Below are 19697 nucleotides of genomic sequence, written 5' to 3' on the forward strand. Positions count from 1 at the left end.
AGCTCAATAAATGACACTGTTACATCTGATTCATCCTCAAATGCCTGCGTGTGTTTGCAAATCCCAGTTTTTTAAACAATTTAGGACCATTTGTTGCATATTACGCACGATAAACTGAAATGTGCAGATTTCTGAGTGGAGTTTGGTTCGTGCATCGGAATCAGTGAGGACGTGAAGGCAGTGTTCTGATCCTGCACGCTCCTCCGGGACTTCTCCTCGCAGTGTTTGTGGCTTTGTGACAATTTTCCTGAACTGGACCCGAGCAGAACTGCAAACACAGACCGAGAGATTCTGGATTGTGGCGAACTCCCCACGTTTATCGGAGCCAAATGACGCCCCATGCACGCGCGCTGGTCGCCTCCAGCGTGTAGCAGCCTGGTGCTGATGATGCTGTCTGGTGTGTCGGCGCTGTGATGCTGATGCTGCTGCTGGAGGCTGATGCTGATGCTGATGCTGCTGCTGCTGCTGCTGCACGGTGGCGCAGCCCACATCCAACTGAGGGTCTGAGGATGGAAACGTGGAGACAGCCGGCGTGTTAGCAGCTCGCAGCCGGGATGGAATAACCCACAGGAGCCTCAGTTCCCCCGTAACAGGATTTCTCTGGATCAGGTGCGCCGGCGTCTCCTCAACTTACCTGAGGTGATGGTTCCTGCTCCGTTCTGCCTATGAGCCGCTGCGCACAGCCGACGCTGAGGATTTAAACACCAAAGTTTGGATTCCCCCCCTCTGGATGTATGCGCAGTTGTAGATTTGGAGATGTACGCGCCTGGTGTAACGCAGCAGCTCGTTCTGGATGGATGCTGTCGGTGTTACCGCGGCTGTTCCGGCACCTGAATTCACGCAGCGGAGACCTGCGCCTCCTTTACGCGTAAAATCCCTCCTGGTCCTCGGTGCATGGGGAAAGTTTGCGGGACGCGGAGGAGGATGAAGCCAGCGCACCCGGTGTGGCTCAGTGGAAGTCCCCTGCACGTGGTTTAAACACATCTGTATAGAAATCGGTGGATGCGTTTGTTGGAGAAACTTGGAGAATGCTTTTCCAAACTGTGGAGGATTCCTGCTCAGGCTGGAGGGACGAGCAGCGGACACCGAGATCCCTTCCCGGGAAAACAGGTGTTCCGCGGGAACAGGTAGGTTCCAGTTAGAGATACAAACATGTCACCGATAATTAAAAAGAGATAAATACATGTGGAAACATCTAATAGTACATAGAAGAGCTCAGGAGGTAACAGCTGCCCATGCTTGATGTTGGTTGTGAACCAAACTCCATTCAGAAACCTGCAGTTTCGAGCTGCAGCTGATCAAACAACCATTTTAACCTCCTGCTTCATTCTATTGATGCTTTGATTCTATGAAAATTAATGCAAACTTTCCTTTTAACCAAATCCTGACTATTCAGCAACAAACTTGTTCCCATGAGTTCTAGTATGTAATGTTTTTATATGGTCTTTATTGTATATTGTGATCATCACCTTTATAATCCTCCGATAGATGTACATTGATCCCAAGCAAAATACTGTGTTAAAGCAGTACAATATAAGAACAAATGTAAGCAATATATATATATATATTTATACCTGCATTGGACGGCTGTTTTCAGTTTGTACATTGAATCTGTCTCTATCAAATAAACCTTATAAATATTAACAATGTTGGTAAAAGCTGCGCTACTTGGCAGAAACGCATCAATGCTGAATCGGCATAATTAAAACTGAGCTTTGTTGATTATTAAAAATGTAATCTGTGAATGTTGGATAAGAATAAATAAGATTTCCTGCACGTAAACCAAACTCCATTGAGAAACCCTGTGGTTTAGTGCTGCATTGCTTATCAAACACAATCTAACAACAACTCTTTTAACTTTGCTGAAGTAAAAATAATCTGTGATTGTCGTTTATAGACATTAGGTGACGATAAATAAGATTATAGGGATTAAATAACATAAAATCCTTGATTTATATACTTCAGATTGTGTCTGTTCATCTGCATTTAAAACATTTGACGGGGTCGGGCAACGACTGATGATTTGCAAGATGCAAACTCATGATTTCAGAGGAGCCACAACCTTTATCTGTTTTATCGGCTTCATTTGAAAACTAATGTTATTTACAAGAGGAGGAGAATTAGAGGGTGAAAGCTGCCCACGCTGGTTGTTGGTTTCCAGCTCTGTAAACCAAACTCCATTCAGAAACCCTGAAGTTTATCAAACACGTTTAACCTGCACACTGTCGATGCACTGAATCGACTGTTAACTGAAAGTTGTGCTGTAACAAATTGCTGCACAGTCGATGCTGAATCGGCAGAATGAAATTGAGTTCTGTGAATTTGTTGCATGAGGTAAATAATCTGTATGAAAACCGGCTTTGTCATTGATGGAGATTAAAGCCCAGATAACAGTAAATTAAATGGAATAATTACAGATTAAATAAGATGAATTTCGTGGTGCTTGTCTGCTCTCTGCATTTAAATCATTTTGATTCACTGACTTATGATGATTCACAAGGATTTGTAATGGGAAGTCATTAATAAAACTGGAGATGGGGTTTATACTCCAACAGGGATTAATGAAGATCTAATCTGACACAACCTTTATCAGTTATAATACAATGACTTTACACTGGTTTTCTATTGTGTAAAGTTTTCTTTGTTTTGAAAATGCTGACTAACTTACTGTTAATCTCTTTATTGTTTCAGTGACTCCAGATCCCACAATGCCGAGCTGTGGATAGAGAGGCCGCCCAGTGGGTCAAGCTGACCTGTGTCGACCTCCCTGCTCCCCTCCTCCTCATCTCCTCCTCTTTTCCTCCTTTACTTTCCTCCTCTCATTGACTAACCCTTATCCTCCCCTTCCTCACCTCCTTCTCCTCCTGTTCCTCCCTCCTGTCCTCTCTCCTCCCCTCATCCTCTTCACCTCTGCCCCCTGAACTCCTCCTCTTCCTCCCCCCGCAGCACACATGCAGGCCAAGAAGCGGTACCTGCTCGTGTCTGTGGGGGCCGGTCTTCTCTTCCTCGTCTACCTGTGGGGTCTGCAAATCGGGGAGTTCCAGCAGCAGCCGTACCAGTACCGCCAGTTACCCCAGGACCCGCAGTACCACCAGTATCAGCAGGAGTACTTCCACCAGAACCAGGACGTGTACCAGCCCCAGAGGAGTCCGTCCCGACCCCCCAGGCACTGGCCGGAGTCGACGGAGCTGCTGGAACCGTACCTGGAGGGGGGAGAGCAGGAGGTAGACTGGATCCGCTTAGAGGAAAAGAAATGCTCACCTGCTTCATTAGCTGAAAACCAAAAGGACGTTGTGATAGAAGTACTCAGATACCAGAGTATAAGTCCTTCATTCACATTCACAGTGAAATATTCTCATCAAATATGAGTAGTTATGACGCAGTGGGGCCCTTTCTCTTTGTGTTATTTGAAGTTATCAAGAGAGGACTATACATTTTCATTCTAACCCACAGCTCTATTAGATCATTTCTGGTGGTTTCACAGATGAATGATGAGTTTGTTTGGATTCAAAGCTCGAAGGAACAAGATGAGATGATTAAACAAATAACTTTATTTCCCCTGCTCTTTTATTCTTTGGATTTTTATTTGAATCTGCACCAAATTGCTCATAACTCATAAATATCAGTCCCCTAAACATGCCTGGTCTTTTTTAATTAAGATCCATGAATTAACTCTGAGAAATCAAAGAAAATGTTGAAAAAACTCACAACGTTAAAGAAAGTGGGAAAATATATATATATATATATATATATATATATATACGTTATTTGGGCATTAAGGGCATTAACAGAACTGTGAGACAGAATCAAGATGAGATAAAAGAAGTTTAATTAGTTTCCTTTGATGCAACAATCGTGTTGTAAAGACAAACATCATAAATACAGTATATTAAAAAACAACTTATCAGGTACGTGTACTTCCACATATTTGACTGGAAACCCTGTGTTGCAGTGAAAATCTAAACTCGAGAACGAGCCTGCAGTTTTTTGCTGAAGCCCTTGTTGGATTCACTCAGTGGATCTGTTCATGCTTTGTGTGTAAAGAGACTGGGAACATTGGGAAAGAAAGAAAGACGCAGCAAAGGTCCCCAGGGTCAGGATTTGAACGCCTCAACCATTAAGCTTCATGGTCGCCCTGATGCGGTGCCGCCTGAGCACAACCACCGACGTCTACGAGCTGTGACACGGAGCCGCGAGTTGAAATTGCCTCGCTTTAAACGGTGAAGGTGTAACAGAGTCTCCACTGTTTTAGAGAAATCAAATCCAATCTCCATTCGTCTCCTCATCTGGAAGGGTTAGCAGAAGAGCTGCAGCTCAGTCATGTGACAGATCAATGAAACGAAATGAGTCACAGAAAAGCAATTCACGGCTAAAGTGTTTAGTGAAACCATGAAGAACTCCTTTATGTATATTTTGGATAAAGTTAACTCTGAAAAGATGAGCAATGTAAAGTTACTGTACTTTGGATGGTGATAACTCTGTGTGTGTGTTTACAGGAGGACAGTCCTCAGCTCCACCACCAGCACACCTCCCCTCGGGAGCGACGGGCCATCCGAGACAACATCTACAAGAACAAGCGCTGCCGCATGGAAACCTGCTTCGACTTCGCTCGCTGCCAGTCGGGCTTCAGGGTTTACGTCTACCCTCCGCAGAGAGGGGACGAGATCTCCGAGACCTACCAGAAGATCCTGGCGTCCGTGGAAGAGTCTCGCTTCCACACCACGGACCCTTCGAAGGCCTGTCTCTTTATTCTGGCCGTGGACACGCTGGACAGGGACCAGCTCTCCGCCCAGTTCGTGCAGAACGTCAGGTCCCGCATCCAGAGCCTGCCGACGTGGAACGATGGCAGGAACCACCTCATTTTCAACCTCTACTCTGGCACCTGGCCGGACTACACAGAGGATCTGGGCTTCGAGGTGGGCCAGGCCATGTTGGCCAAGGCCAGCGCTGACGTGGTCAACTTCCGACCAAACTTTGATATCTCCATCCCTCTGTTCTCCAAGGATCACCCTCTGAAAGGAGGGGGGATAGGTTATCTGACTCTCAGCGAAGCGCCGCCCTCCAGGAAATACCTGCTGGTTTTCAAAGGGAAGCGGTACCTCACTGGCATAGGGTCTGAGACCAGGAACGCTCTGTATCACATCCACAACGCGGAAGATATTATCCTGCTGACCACGTGCAAACACGGCAAAGACTGGGAGAAGCACAAGGACTCTCGCTGTGACCGGGATAATGAAGAATACTCAAAGTAAGTTTTCAGCTCTTTTCATCGTCTCTGCTGCTTCTGGGCTGGCGTTTATTTCAATTTGAGGGTCAGGAGATATTGGTTTTCTTGGTGCTGTCCAAGTTTTATGAAATCACATAACTCCTGTGAAGAAATACCTGTGATTTTCTGACATTCCTTCTTGTTTGGTCGCTGCAGAGTTGCTTGTCACTGCTCCTCTGTCGTGCACTGAGGGCAGAGAGCCTTCGGTTGAGCCGACATGTGGCAGTTACCTTATTATTGCTGTTGGTTATTTCGAATGCAGCGTATTTGTGCACCATTACAGCTCAGCTACAGTGCTTCCTGTGCGTGTGTGTGTTCATGTTTAATGGCCGAGATCTCTCCTGCTTGAGATTGTTGGGGAGCGTCTCGTCTTTATTTGAGCTAAAACAGCTTCGATGCTTTCAAGTACATATTTCACAGTTGTCAGGGGAGTTGGGGCTTCGCTGTTGCTGTGCTCCAGGGACAAAACGCTCCAAACATGCAAGTGTGTGTCTGTGTGTGTGTGTGTGTGTGTGTGTGTGTATGTGTGAGAGGGAGAAAAGGGAGCAGAGGAGGAGAAGAGGCATCGACTGTCGAGAAAAGGAAAAGCTCAGCAGTTGGTCGAGAGAGAAGTGATCTGAGCCGTGAAAAGTTCACCTTTTGAAAATTTTAGCGACAGCTGAAAGTCGGGGGAAACGAGATGTGAACAGAAATCCCAGATGTGTTGCCCCGTGTGACATCTGTTGCATATTTTAGGTTTGGAAAGAATAAATCGCTGGGGGATCCAGAAACCTGCAAATGAGTGAGCGCCGCAGGCTGTATGTAAAGATGGACGACAGGGCAGCTCCCAAAAAGTAAAGCCAAAACATCTTGACTGCCCCCTAGTGGCTGGCTGCAGTATAGAGCCCCTTTTCCAATAGTCAAAAAACCAACTAACTCCCGCTAACATCTGGATTTTATCTGCAATAGGAATGGATTCTATCGACTTGCATTTAAAAAAACCACGTATACACATTATGTACAGTTTGTATGCAGGATAATTTGGCTTCATTTCTGGATCGTGGTCGTCCATCTTTATTTATTTACAGTCTATGGTCCAGTCCTTAAAGCTCCTCAGCTGTTTCCTTGTATAAACTCAGGAGGTCGTTGGACAGAAAAGTATAAATGAAGGTGATCAGCAGCGTTGATCCTGATATTTTCTTTTTGAGACACGCTGCTCTGATTAACTCCCGTTAAGTTTGATTGATGGTGATTGAATGTGACTGATTGATTATCGCCACTCGCTGACTGTAGAATCCGACAGATCCACACATGCAAGTTGTCATCTCGTGATGAACTTGACAAGTTCAATCTGCTCCTGTTTTCCCTTCAGGTTAATTTGATATTTTCTGTAAAATTAGAAGTGTAATAATTTCGTCTCTCATGAGAAGCAGCACTGAAGGAGCCTCGGATATAAAACTCTGCCAGAAACCCTTCGGTCGGTAGCTGCAAATTATTTACAACCAGGTTCGAGCGAATGTGACTTTATTAAAATGTATTTTAAAGTAGTTAAATCATTTTCGTTCTCTTAAAATGTGGAGCTATGGACATACCGGATCATATTTCCCATTTTTCTCATCTCATGTGAATGTAAACTGTCTCAAGTTAAAGCTAAAAGACAGAAAACCACATTTCCACAAAGCAGAATAAAATCTGAAACGCTATATGTGACTCTGACGCTCTAAAAATCCCCATTTGCCTGAAATGGTCTTTTCACAAACAACTTAGTAGTGACGCATTTTTCTTTGTCGGCAAACTGTGAATTAACCAGATGTTTTCATTCATAAATGCGTTTGTTGTCGAGCAGCTTTTGTGGAGAAGAAGAACAAATGGTTTTAGTCTCATTGAGGTGACACGATTCATCTGAAATGTGTTATTTTGAAGAATCTGCTGCTTAAAAGTCAAAGGGTTAAAGTGCTTGAGAGGCTCCACCACTAAATAAATAGTGCATTAGTCCGTTGTCTGCCTCAGTCTGGCATTTTCTGATGCTCAATACCAAAATCAAAGAGCTTATTCTCACAGCGGAACTGAGTTTATCGCTCTGTAGTGCTTTAATTTCTCATTTCTCTCCGTCCTCTCATCCCCATTTGTCATTGATCCAATGAGTTTATTTAACAGCTTATTTCAAGGACGGCGCCGTACGCAACGTTTTTAGAAACACAGAAGTTTTCAAGAACTCAGAACTGAGCCGTGTTCCTGCTCCTGTTTCATCTTCTTCTCTCTTTCTCCGCTCGTCTTCATCACGTATCTTCTCCCTTCTCACACATGAGCTGCGATTGATGCAGTCTTTTCATTTTCATCTGTGTCCGTGAACAAAGTAAACACAGGGTCAATTGATATTTATATGAAAAATGTCACATATTGGAGGCTTTAACCAAAAACGCTGTATGAGGAAATTAATGCTTGAAAAGGAAATAATCACATCATCACATCAACAGGAGTTAAAATTGAGGAAACTATATTTAGGAACCAGTGTTACTGTCATGCTCTACTTAACCTTTTCAAGGTCACAAATATCCAAAGTCACAGGACGTTTTAACGTCTCAGGAGGGAAACTGAGGGTCGGAAACGAGCCTCACATTTAGTTTGACTCAGTATTTAACACGAAGCCAAACATTACCTGTATTTCAGTGTCTTTGAGCATCTTGCCCAGCACTGGTCATTACCTTGAATCTGCTGCATCCGCCTGAAGGAATGAGCCCATCTCCTTCTTCTCTACCCACAAGGACCTGAGAGCCTCTCTAACCCTTTTCATCTGTGAACTCACACGGCTCCACAATCTTTTGAATCTGGAGCTTGTGGCTGAAAAGGGGCTTCTCGCCCGTTTGCAGCTGCCTGTTCTGGTGTTTTACACACGGCACATCGATACAGACATCACCCAGTGCTGGTGGAGGAGGGGCTGGGGGGGGGGGGTGGTGGTGGGTCCTGCTGCGAGGCTCCCTGATGAGAACAGAAACCAACAAGGATGTTGAAGCCTCGGGGTGGTCGATAATTGCCCTCCAATTGAATTAAGCTGTGAATGAAGGGGGGAAGATAGAGATCTCACCTCCCACTGAGTGGCGCTGGATGGAACTGTTTTACTGTACAAAGATAACAGCTCGCTAAACCAATTAGAGTCTCGCCGCACAGAAGTGTCTCCCCGAAGAATGTTTGATATCGCAGGGCTCCGTTTACACAGCGGCGGTTAAAATGATTAATTCAGATCGCCGCTGCGTCTTTCAACATGTCTTTCATGGCCAACGGAGAGAAGGGAAGAAGAAAGAGGGATGCGGATGAGAGGTGTCTGACTGTAAATCCATAAACATTTCCCTTCATCTCGTCTCTGCGCTCATTGATGTCCTCGCTTTGTTTTCGTCTCTGTAGGACCTTGAAGTTATTTTAGCTCTTTAGCTTTTTTTTTCTCTTTCCCTCCTTCAACTTTACTTATCGACCACGTGGCAACGATGAAACTGGCTTTTAATAAACCATGTACTTGTTTTTCCAAGACAAGATACATGTCCATGGAGTTGTTTACACTTTTATCAAGACAGTTGAGGCAAATAAAACAACAAGTACATAGCGTGGAGTGTTAGACAGGAAGGTGGAAACGATTAAGCTTCGAAAGGGCCTCAAGTTTGGTGGTGATAAACTGGCAGGAATGGTCAAAAACACGGTAACACCCTGATGATGTAGTAACGAATGTTTGGCCACTTGGAGGCTGAAGAAATCAGTTAAATGGGAAAATATATACACTCGTCTGACATTTTGCTAAATGTCCTGTGTTTATGTTGTCTCTAGTTTGGTCTCCACCACCTTCTGATTACAACTTCTTTGGAATCAGCCATCAGATGTCGCTTGTGGCTGCTTTGTCGTCACTCCAGTGGTAAAATAATCGTTATCGTTGGACCTTTAAATCGGTTGTAGTGTGGCTAAGCTATTAGCGACCTTACGTTGCCTCTTTTAAACTCTTATTATTTATTGTTTTATTTTGATGTCTCTTAACCCTGCGTGTCTGATGTTTCACTTCCCGTCTCTGTCTCTTTTTCCTGCTTGTGTGATTTTTCTGCCCCAACCTGACGTGTTTCACCTGTGTCCAACAGTCCCTGTGTCCCTCGTGCATTTAGTCTCCGTGCTCCCCGTCCTCTTTGTCTGTCCATCTGTTTGTCTCTTCAGTGCAACTTCGTGCTTCTGCTCGGCTCCCTGGTGATTCCAATGTTTTCATCTTCGGTCCTTGTTTCACTTTGTGTGGATTCTTCTGTTAGCCTGTCTACCCACATTAAATACTCCTCACTACACTTTAACTGCCTTTGTTCGCAAATTCTGTCTGCATCTTGGATCCTGAAAAACTTCATCCCTTAAAAGTTATGGAAGGAATGAAAACACAATGACGACATGAATATGCTAATTGGACTGTTCTGGTTCAATAAATGAAGTTAAGTAGTTCGATCCGCTTCAGGAGCTAGGCCACGCCCCCAAACCCGCCTCTAATCACCTGTAAATCCGTCGTACAACTGTTCGTCTATCTTGTTCTGTGTCTCTCAGATTTCTCGAACCATTATTTTCTCTCCCTTCATTCATTCACCTTCCCAAACCACTTCCGTCCATTGTCTTTACTCCCCTCCCCTCATCCCTTCATATTCAGTTTGTGGCGTACCCACGTCTCATGGGACAGGTTGTTATCAGTTCGGATGGAAGCTCCGTCCACCCACAGTCTTCAGTACGTCCTTCCAGACCATCCCAACAGAAAACCTCTTACACCTTCACCCCTGCCCTCAACATCCATTCATCTGTCCTCAACATCCAATACATCGATTTCTATTAAAACCTTTAAATGGCATATTACCGTGCCAGTTTTCAAATATGTCCTCGATTCAGCTCCTTGACCGCACATGTTCAAGCCGTATACAAGACTTTGACCTTGTCTTGTGACCTCTACCCGTGTTCTACTTCTGTTGAGGATTTAAAGATAATTTTTTTCACTTGTGGTGTTTTTTTTTTCGTGGCATGAAACCTAAAATATGAATAAATTAATCAATCAATCGTTTTTTATTTGTATGTCCCATATCCACAAATCACAGTTCTTTTGTTGTTCAACACCGAACCGTGGGAGGCTTCTGTCTCCAACCTTGACTGGAATTGTTTTCAAGTTTGCCGCAGAGCCGTCGCACCCACATGCATAGTGAGGGCAGAGGAAAGCATAAAACAAATTTAGGAGTGGACCTTAAATAAAAGGCTTTGTCTGACAGCTAAACTAATAGAGTCACAAAAACATATATACGCACACGCACACACACACACCAGCAGCTGTGTTGCATTGTGTCGTTTTTATATACAATAATACACACCCTGCATGCACCATCCAGACGGCGGGCTCTGGGATGAGGCTATAATACAATCCCTGTTTTTCTGGAGCATTGGCGTGTTTCAGCGCCTGGATATAGGACAGCGGTGAATTCCGACACACTGAGGTGCGTCATCGCTGCCATTATTGTGATGAGAGGATATGATGTACAGCACAAATACGTCCCTGCTCTGATCCTGACGGGCAGATATTCATAAAACCCCAGAGCGACTTCATTCAACAGACATGTTTACATCACATAAAAGACGCTGAATTAATAAGTCAGAACGTGCTTCCTCTGAGCAGCGTTTCTAATGTGATGCGCGTCCCAGTGAAAACACACAGATGGAAACGCAGCTGCTGTCACATCTGTGAGTGTTTGGCAGCTGCAGAATTCAATATGTGTGACAGGAGAAAAGGGTCTGAGTGTATTAATTTAAACGTCAGCTGCGGTCATATGGGTGGCAGGCGCTGTCTGTGTGTAGCAGAGGAAGTGGCGTGTGTAGAGTAAGTGGTGTGTGTGTGTGTGTGTGTGTGTGTGTGTGTGTGTGTGTGTGTGTGTGTGTGTGTGTGTGTGTGTGTGTGTGTGTGTGTGTGTGTGTGTGTGTGTGTGTGTGTGTGTGTGTTTTCTTTTTTTAGTCATTTCTTCCCGGCCTTGTTGTGAGATGTTCTATTAAAGCACATCAAAAGTCAATGTCCTCTTTCCTTGTTGGTGCTTATCTCCCTCACTCTACTTCCCCCTCACTTCACCTTCATCTCTCTCTTCCTTTCTCCTCCTCCTCCTCCTCCTCCTCCTTCCATCCTCGTCTATTTTCCTCCCTCATTCCCTTCCTCTCGCTCGTCTTCTTTTTCTTTACCTTCCCTCTCGCCTGCCGAGCTAAACTAAACAGTGGAAAAGGTTTTACTGCTGTCTCAGTGCATCTCTGATGCAAGTCATGATGAAGAGCGCCATGAGGAATAATAACGGCGGCTGCCAGTTTCCAGGAGCCCAAATCAGGACTTTTGAAAGGACTTTGATGTGTGGCCGACTCCAGCTCCTAATTAAAGAAACAAAAAGCAGCCAGTGCCTGTTTGTGAGGATGCACATGTGCACAGGAAGAAAAGGAAGTTTAATATTGCATATTTTGTGATGCTGCAACTGCATTAATCTTGAGTGAAATCTTTATCTGCATCCAAAAACGAGGGTTGATTAAGAAACAAATCAAAACCTGTTTAAACCATCAACTGTAAATAAAGGTGGACGACTGCTCTTCACTTCCTCTCGCTGTTGGAGTCTCTGCAGTAGAGATGGTGGTGTTCAGTCTCAGCTGTCAATCATGACCTTTCACCTTGTTTTTATAGCATCAAATAACTCAAACCAAACTTACCAGAAACATGAACACAACAAAATCAACAACAAAATGTATTTACTGTGTCCTTTAATTTTTTAACGCACGTGGAGGAGGCAGGGCTAATCTGCTGCCAGCCACCAGGGGGCGATCAGTACAATTTGGCTTCCCCTTTGTGGAGCTGTGATGTCGTGTCTTGCATTAATAACCACACCCAACAAATAGGATTTTCAGCAATTTTTTTAAGGACATACATTTACACAATTGGTTTCCAGTGGTTTTTAGAGGCCTGTAAATATTTCTGTCTTATGTTTTACTTCAGAGTTCATATTTCTCTGTGCATATTTCTCTTCTTATGCAACCGAGCCGAGCTGCAGGAAGCTGAAAGAAAAAGAACGAGTTGCAAACGCACTGTTCCCCTTTGGCCACACCCGGCCAATGAAAAAATAATATAAAAGTTATTGGGACTTATAAATAACAATCGTAACGTGTTTTATATGCTGATGAAAATAATAAATCTGGACAAACGATACCCATGGAGTGTGTGTGTGTGTGTGTGTGTGTGTGTGTGTGTGTGTGTGTGTGTGTGTGTGTGTGTGTGTGTGTGTGTGTGTGTGTGTGGTGTGTGTGAGAGTCTTTTAGCACCTGCAGATTCCTCAGGCAGCAGAAGACGGCATCAATACATCGAAGGTTTCTGCCAAGGCTGGTTGGAGGGTAAAGAGAGTCTCTATTGATCAGGTTTGACTTCACCACTGAGGCCGTTCAGCAGACGAATGGAGGTTAATGGTTGTTCTCGGTGTGTGAAAGCCAAACACGATCGGCATTTAGTGCGACAAGAGGCCTCGGCATCTATTTGCGCCGACCCTCTGTCGGTCTTAATGGGAAAGAGAAGTCAATGTATCAGCGGTGAAAACAGCAAACGGACACCGCGGCTGATCTCCAACGTTTGTCCCATCGATTGAATCAACTTTTTGTCTCTGGAATGAATCAAAGTGTAGATTTGATCAATCCAGAACTTGTGGATTTGAGGTTGAATGTATTATTTAACACTAAACTGTGTGAAACTGCTCAACTGCAGAGTAAACTTTAACTTTGAAGCTGTTTCAGCTCTTTACCCCTGAAACTCCAAAATGTGTTTTGTGGATTCAAACACTCGGCATAGTGGTTCATTTTAACCTTTAACATTTGAAATAAACAAAAGTCTTTCCTCAACCATAACCTGAGAGCTTTTGTTTCATTAATCTAAGAACCAAAACGGCACGGGATGCAAACACTCATCTCTGGTGTCTCTGGCGCTTGCAGCCCTCGAAGCTGATGGATGGAGTTTGTTTCGTTGCCATGGAGCCGAACATGATCCAACTTTTCGTTCTCGTGAGAACTTCGAGGACCTCTCCTCCTCCTGAGTTTGCAAACAAGCTGAAAAACAACAAGTGTTCGCTCCTGAGGCCTTTTCTGTAACTTGATCTTTGCTCCTCACATCAGGATTAAAAACGCTGTCTGTCTGAAGAAAGGCGGTCATTTTCTGCAGCTGTACGAGGTGTTGCTCGCCGTCTCGCTCAGCCGCACATCCCTCTCTCTCCCCGAGTACCTGGTCCAGAAACACAATTCGACTCAATCATCTTTTCCCTCCTTCTCCTCCGCTGTCTCATTTCCGCCGCTCTACCCACCTCACTCTCATTTCTTTGTTGTCTTTCCCCGCTGCCGCTCTTCCTCCCACTCCCCCCCTCTCTCCGTCTGTTAGTCAAGAACTGATGATCAGTTGAGTCGAGGTAAAGGTGCGCGGGTCGTTCCCGGGATGTTTGGCCATCCATCCTGAGCGAGGACAGAATTAGAGAGGCGGCGGAAGTAGTGTCGCCGCGTGGCAGGATGGATTGTAGAGTGAATCCATCAGGCTTCACGCAAACCGCTCTTTAGTCGGGACAAAGGAAGAGAAAGACGGAGCGGGGGAGACGGGGGAAGTGTTGTTCCTGTGTGACTTTTCATTTGCTACATGTCAACATGTACATTTGTCTCTTTAGTTGAGAGAAATGGTCCGAAAAGTGGAGGGTTGGTCATTTTCTTTGTTGTTGTGGAGCTTCTCAAGCATTTGCAGCCACGAGATCCTCGAACAAACGTAACATCTGTTGTTCTTCCAGGGACAGTTGTAGTTGTAGTTGCCTTCGTCAGTGAGGGTATTTTTTATTTGTACGTAAAAACTACAGCTGGATTAAAACTTCAAGGATGTTTTATGGGTCAGTGAAGTATTAATATAAGGAGTTTGGTGCCGATCCAGGAATTTTGTTCACGTTCTCTGCAGCGTTTCCAACAAAATTCATTCAATTTATAGACGTGTGTGTGTGTGTTTGTGTGTTTGTGAATGTGCATGAACAAAAAAGCTGCTCTCACCTGCAACAGATTCAGACTCTGATTCTTCTTCCACAGGAATATTTTTAGCTGAGCAGCCTTTTGTTCTTACAGCAGTTTGGCCTCAATCAGAAGGTGCTGACAACCAAATTAACCACAATAAAAACAATAAAGGTTTTATGATCTTATAGAAAAATCTGCTGCTCTGTATGCACACACACGCACACGCACACGCACACGCACACGCACACGCACATGCATACACACACACACACACACGCGGAATCTTCTTAATTAAAAATAAGGTGGCGTATAGATCAGGGGAATCTGAGCGTCACATACAGCTGTTTTCTTGCTGAAGCTGAAAAAAGGCGTGTGAACACAAAGTGTGTCTGAGGACACACACACACACACACACACACACACACACACACACACACACACACACACACACACACACACACAACAAAGCTGGTGGTGGAGGGAGGCGACTGTTTAATAGTTTCAGTCTCGCTCCCTCACTCCATAACTCTGTCAGCAGGGATTTACAGCTCATTGGCTCTCATTATGAAAATGTGATATTGCACTTGAAGCCCTCTGGCTATTCTCGGCCTATGGACTTCTGCAGTGTCATGGTTTAGAGACGGGGAGACGCAGCCTCCGCGCACCACAGGTCCACCGAGGAGGAGACGCTCACGTTGGTCTGAGTTTCTGCACAATATCATCAATATGTAGCTGCTGATGATACTAATTGAACTAAATGTATGAGGACATTTGTCTCGTGCAGATGCAGCAATGATTTCCATGCTCAGGAAAATCTGTGTGTGAAAAAAAATTCTGGATTAGCCCCTGATTCTTTTTATTTTCCTTTTTCCTCCTCTTTCCTCCTCCTTCTGTATCCCCCTTTCCTTTTTACTCCTCATCTCCTCCTCCTTTCCTCATCTCCTCACCATATTTCCTCTTTCTTGATCTCTTGATCTTCTTTGTTTGTTTCTCTCTGTCTCTTTCTCTTTCTTTCTCTCTTTCCTACCCCATTTTCTGTTCCTCTGCTTGTTACCTCTCCTCCTTCCACATCTTCTTACATTACTTCTTTCATTCTTCCCTTTTTTGAATCCTTTCAAATATTTCATTCTGTCTTTCTTTCTGTCTTTCCAGTTCCATTTTCTACCTTTTTCTCATCTACCTCTTCCTCTGCTTGTTTCCTCTTTCCTTTCATCCACCTCTCTTTTCTTTACTCCATCACTTTTACACCTCTGTCCTGGTTCCCTCTCTCTTTCCTCCCTTCCCACCCTCGTTAACTAACCTGCTCCCTCGTTTCCTTTCCTCTCTCAGTTCTTCCTCACATCTCCGTCTCTCTCTCTCTGACACACTGAGAGGTTCGGCGTCGGTCCTGTGGCGCGACAGTGGGTTGAAAACGGGTCGTTTCAAGGTTGGGATCAGAAACATGGCTGTGTGTGTGTGTGTGTGTGTGTGTGTGTGTGTGTGTGTGTGTGTGTGTGTGTGTCTACTTGACGCCTGTTAGTTCATCCTCACATGCTGAGATGTGCTGGAGGGCAGAGCTGCCTTAACACACTCAGTCATTAGCACAGAGCAGAACCAGCCTCGGGGTTGGCGAGGTGAAAATAGTCCGAGGCCTTTCGGCTCCTGACAGCTGAGTTTGTAACGCAGCGTTTCTCCGTCGGCTCTTTTCTGTGTGATTCAAGTTCTGTTGTGAGCGTCCAAATATTTCATGCTGACCTTTTTTTTTTAAATATCGTTGTTTAAATACCTGTTGTGTCGCGTTTAAATCCACCGCCCCTGCTCTGGGTTATGCGTAATGGATTCCGTAGCTGTTGCCAATTAATTTTAATGCTCCAGTGGCCCAGTTTCTTTTTCCTTTTTGTAACGTATAAAACGTGTTAACTTCATTTTTCTCACGAGCAGGGAACAAGGGCATGACAGCGTTTAAAATACACAGAGAAAGCAGACTCTATATTTAAACACGTTCATATACCGTCACTGAAGCAGAAGCAAAACGTGCACTAATCTCTTTCATAGACGTTTTGTTTGATTACATTTGAACAAAAGAAAAATATCATTAAACACACAGAACATTTTACTCTAATATTCATTCTTTGTCATAAAGATTTATTTAACATGTTGCGTTTCCCTTTATCTCCGACGTTCTGTCTCCCAACTCATAAAAGTTGAGTCGCCTCCTCCTCCCGTCGCTGGTCGCGCTGCTGTGTTGGCACATCGAACCTGTTCTAGTAATTGAATTGTGTTATTTTTAATGGAGCCATATGTTGTTCCTGCTGACTGAGGCAACACATCACACACTAACTGCTGCTGCGGCTGTTTGACACCTTGTCAAGACTTCCTCTGGATATTTTGTGTCGGTGGCTAATTCTCACACTGGAGCTCAACTTTTATGTCCCTCTCACTTCTCTCTCTCTCTCTTTCTCTCTCTCTCTCTCTCTACCCCCTGTTCAAAGACTGAAGACGTCAGATTTTCTACAACAGCAGAAAATAACTGCGGGATGTGAAAAGCGTTCACAGCTCACAGAGGCACAACTGAGGAGTGAGACTAATGAGCAGTTTGTCACTTTACATTCTCCTTTGTGTTGTAATATGAATAATCAACTTGTTCATAGGACTCCAAAAATACTCTGTCCATCTAATACACTGTTAATCGTTACACATTTCCTATTCAAAAGAAAACAAATGATTCTGTTGTGGGGGTTTTTGACAGATGTTGACAGTTGACAGCAACGCACCAAACTTACAAAACCATTTTCATTTCATTTCGGAAATAATTGTATGTTGTCTAATATATAATATTTTCTTTTCTACTGCAAGAATTTTGCAAAACCGCAACATATAGCCTTCGTCTTCGGTTCCACTTTTCTTACCTCTGCCACTTTTTGGGACATTTCCACCGATTCACCAGGGAATAATTCATGAATCCTTCTCTCCAGGTAAAACTCCGGATCTAGCAGATGTAAATGTGGATTTAAATCGGCCGCAGGACGGTAATACATCGGCAAATCCAGGAATTTTGAACATTGTGAGATAGAGTCCTTGCCCTACTGAGTTCCATTTAAATTTCTACTGTCGTCTGTTTGCTTTGGGATCCTGGAACTTTTTTTTTTTGGGGTGACAGCTCAGGAATAGGTTCTAATAAATTTCTCCAGATTCGTACATTCAGTTCCTGCATAGTGGGAAATATCATTAAAACCTTGTTAAACTTCATTTTGCTTACTAAAAACTAAATAAAATATATTTGCCACAGGCTCCCTCACTTCATCCAAACTCTTGCTGAGAACAGAAAGTTTCCACAAGTGAAAACACGTCGGCGAAAAAACCTTGGAGGTAAATTGATTGATTTGTTTTGAAAGCAAACGTGTGAATCTCCGTCTTCCCCGAGCGTCGTGTCTGTGATGTGATGTCAGAAGTTTCTCTTTATACGAACTTCTGTTTTTAGTCGTGACCTGCTTTGTGTGCGCCTTTTTTTTTAGTGCATGTGTTTGTGTGCAATCACGTGCACACACCGTCACCACCGTCTCCTGTGACCCTCTCTACTATCTGCTGACAGCTTCCCACTTGTTTTGTTTATTTCACGTCGCCACACATTTGTTCCATATGCATATGCATGAGCAAACACGTACGCACACAAACACACACACACACACATGTATGCACATGCACACACTAGCGCAATTTTGCCTCCTGCAGCACAAGCGCTGACACATTCCCCTCTGAGTGCTGCGGCTGCCGATTGGAAACTCAGACACCCTCTCAGAAGTGAGCATTCAAAGTCGTTTCTGTTTGTAAACGCTGAAGGCGAATTGGCCGCGGCTGCTTCTCAGCCACTCCGTGTCAAAGCTGCTGGAGAGCTGGAGAATAAGAAAGCAGTTTAATCGAAAGTCTAATCTCCATTCTTATTACCTCCTACTTCTCTTTCTCACTGTGTGTGTGTGTGCGACAGCTCTGTGTGTGTGTGTGTGTGGGGGGGGTCATCTCCACTCCTGTCACATCTGCACTGTCGCACACTTACACTCTTTGGGGTTTTTCTTTCTGTTGAAAACCTCAAATGTATGTTTCCAGGGTTTGTTACTCAGTGAAATTCAGTCAAACAGACGTTTTAGCCTCCTCATGTGTTTTAACTGATACGATAAACAACCAGTGGAGTCGCCCCCTGCTGGTCATTTGAGAGAAGACAGGTTTCAGTCACTTCCCTGTGGCCTCATTAGGTCCGTCAACACAACGAGGTACATTCAGTGTTAAATTTGTACCATGCAACTATATCAACTAGCTCACTGTGTATCTCAGTCTGTGTTTCTACGTCAGAAAGATCTTGTAGCTTCATTCTTGTACGATGACAGGAAGTGGAAACTACGCGTCCTCAATCGTTATCAACAGTCTTTGCCTCTAAGCTTTGAGAGCTGCTTAAACCACAATGTTTCACTGAACCTAACCAGGTAGATTTTTCCTTCTAAACCAAACCAAACCATGACTGTTCCACAAGACTAATCGTATGTTTACCATGATGACGAAGATTTAGATAACCGGTGAGCTCCAATAGGTCGTGTTGTTGCTACCATGACGACAAAGGTCCGCTACGTGTGCTGCTGTTACGATGAGATAATTACACAAATCTAATATTTACTGGTCTTTTAGCCGTGGTTTGGTCCTCCAGCTCCTAACGAGGACTTGGCTCCCTTCGGCTCGTTAGATGTTTACATCTCTACACAGACACTTGTTTACCTCAGCTCGCTGCCATTTGGCTCTGTGCTGATAGCGTACAATCCGTTTGTGTGCTGGGAGCTGCTGCCCACAGTTTTCTGTAGGGGGGGAAGTAGTGGGAGCCTTTGGGGCTCAACCAGATGGTGTGGAGGACCAAAACAATGAGCTGAGCAGAGCTGCAGGCTGGTCGGCCGATTCTCCGCGGGATCAGCGAGACTAGAAACATTTCCACACTAACAGGAGGCGTTCAGCTCCACGATAAAACTCTCAGGGAAGTTTTAGGGCAAAGTTTTATGCAGGAAACTAACTACGATGTTGTTTCCTGTGTTTGTTTGTCACCCACACATTCATGTTGTTGGGTGACATTATTCAGAGTTTCTGGAGAAAGGTCCAACAACAGAGCTGGAGAGAATTTAGTGTGACCGTGGGTTTTATTGATAAGATAATGTTGTGGGTCATTGATCTTCACTACCGGTCGTTACTGGGTTCAGGTCGGAATGTGGTGAGTGGAGGATTGTGAGAAACTAAGTCCATGTGGATTCTTACCTGCTACAGCTTGTTCAGACAAAACGCCAGGCGGATTTCTGCGTTGTGTAACTCACGAGTTTAGTCGCAGGATCTTGTAAAAAATACATAACCCTGTGCACGCACCACACACACCAGTAATATGTTAATGTCATCCCAGCTCAGGTTACCT

The 19697-nt window shown here is 44.4% G+C and overlaps 1 protein-coding gene across 1 annotated transcript in view; it reads left to right on the forward strand.

Moving 5' to 3' along the window:
• The first annotated feature begins 409 nt into the window (after positions 1-409).
• LOC118099670 (exostosin-1) overlaps positions 410-19697 on the forward strand; it is a 149141-nt gene continuing 129853 nt past the window's right edge. Inside the window, exons 1-3 of the mRNA XM_035144375.2 lie at positions 410-1127; positions 2692-3224; positions 4497-5248. Of these exons, the coding sequence (XP_035000266.1) occupies positions 2952-3224; positions 4497-5248 (1025 nt within the window). The 5' untranslated portion in view covers positions 410-1127; positions 2692-2951. The remainder of the gene's footprint in view (positions 1128-2691; positions 3225-4496; positions 5249-19697) is intronic.

This window comes from Hippoglossus stenolepis, chromosome 20 (assembly GCF_022539355.2).
Source record: "Hippoglossus stenolepis isolate QCI-W04-F060 chromosome 20, HSTE1.2, whole genome shotgun sequence".
NCBI lineage: Eukaryota > Metazoa > Chordata > Actinopteri > Pleuronectiformes > Pleuronectidae > Hippoglossus > Hippoglossus stenolepis.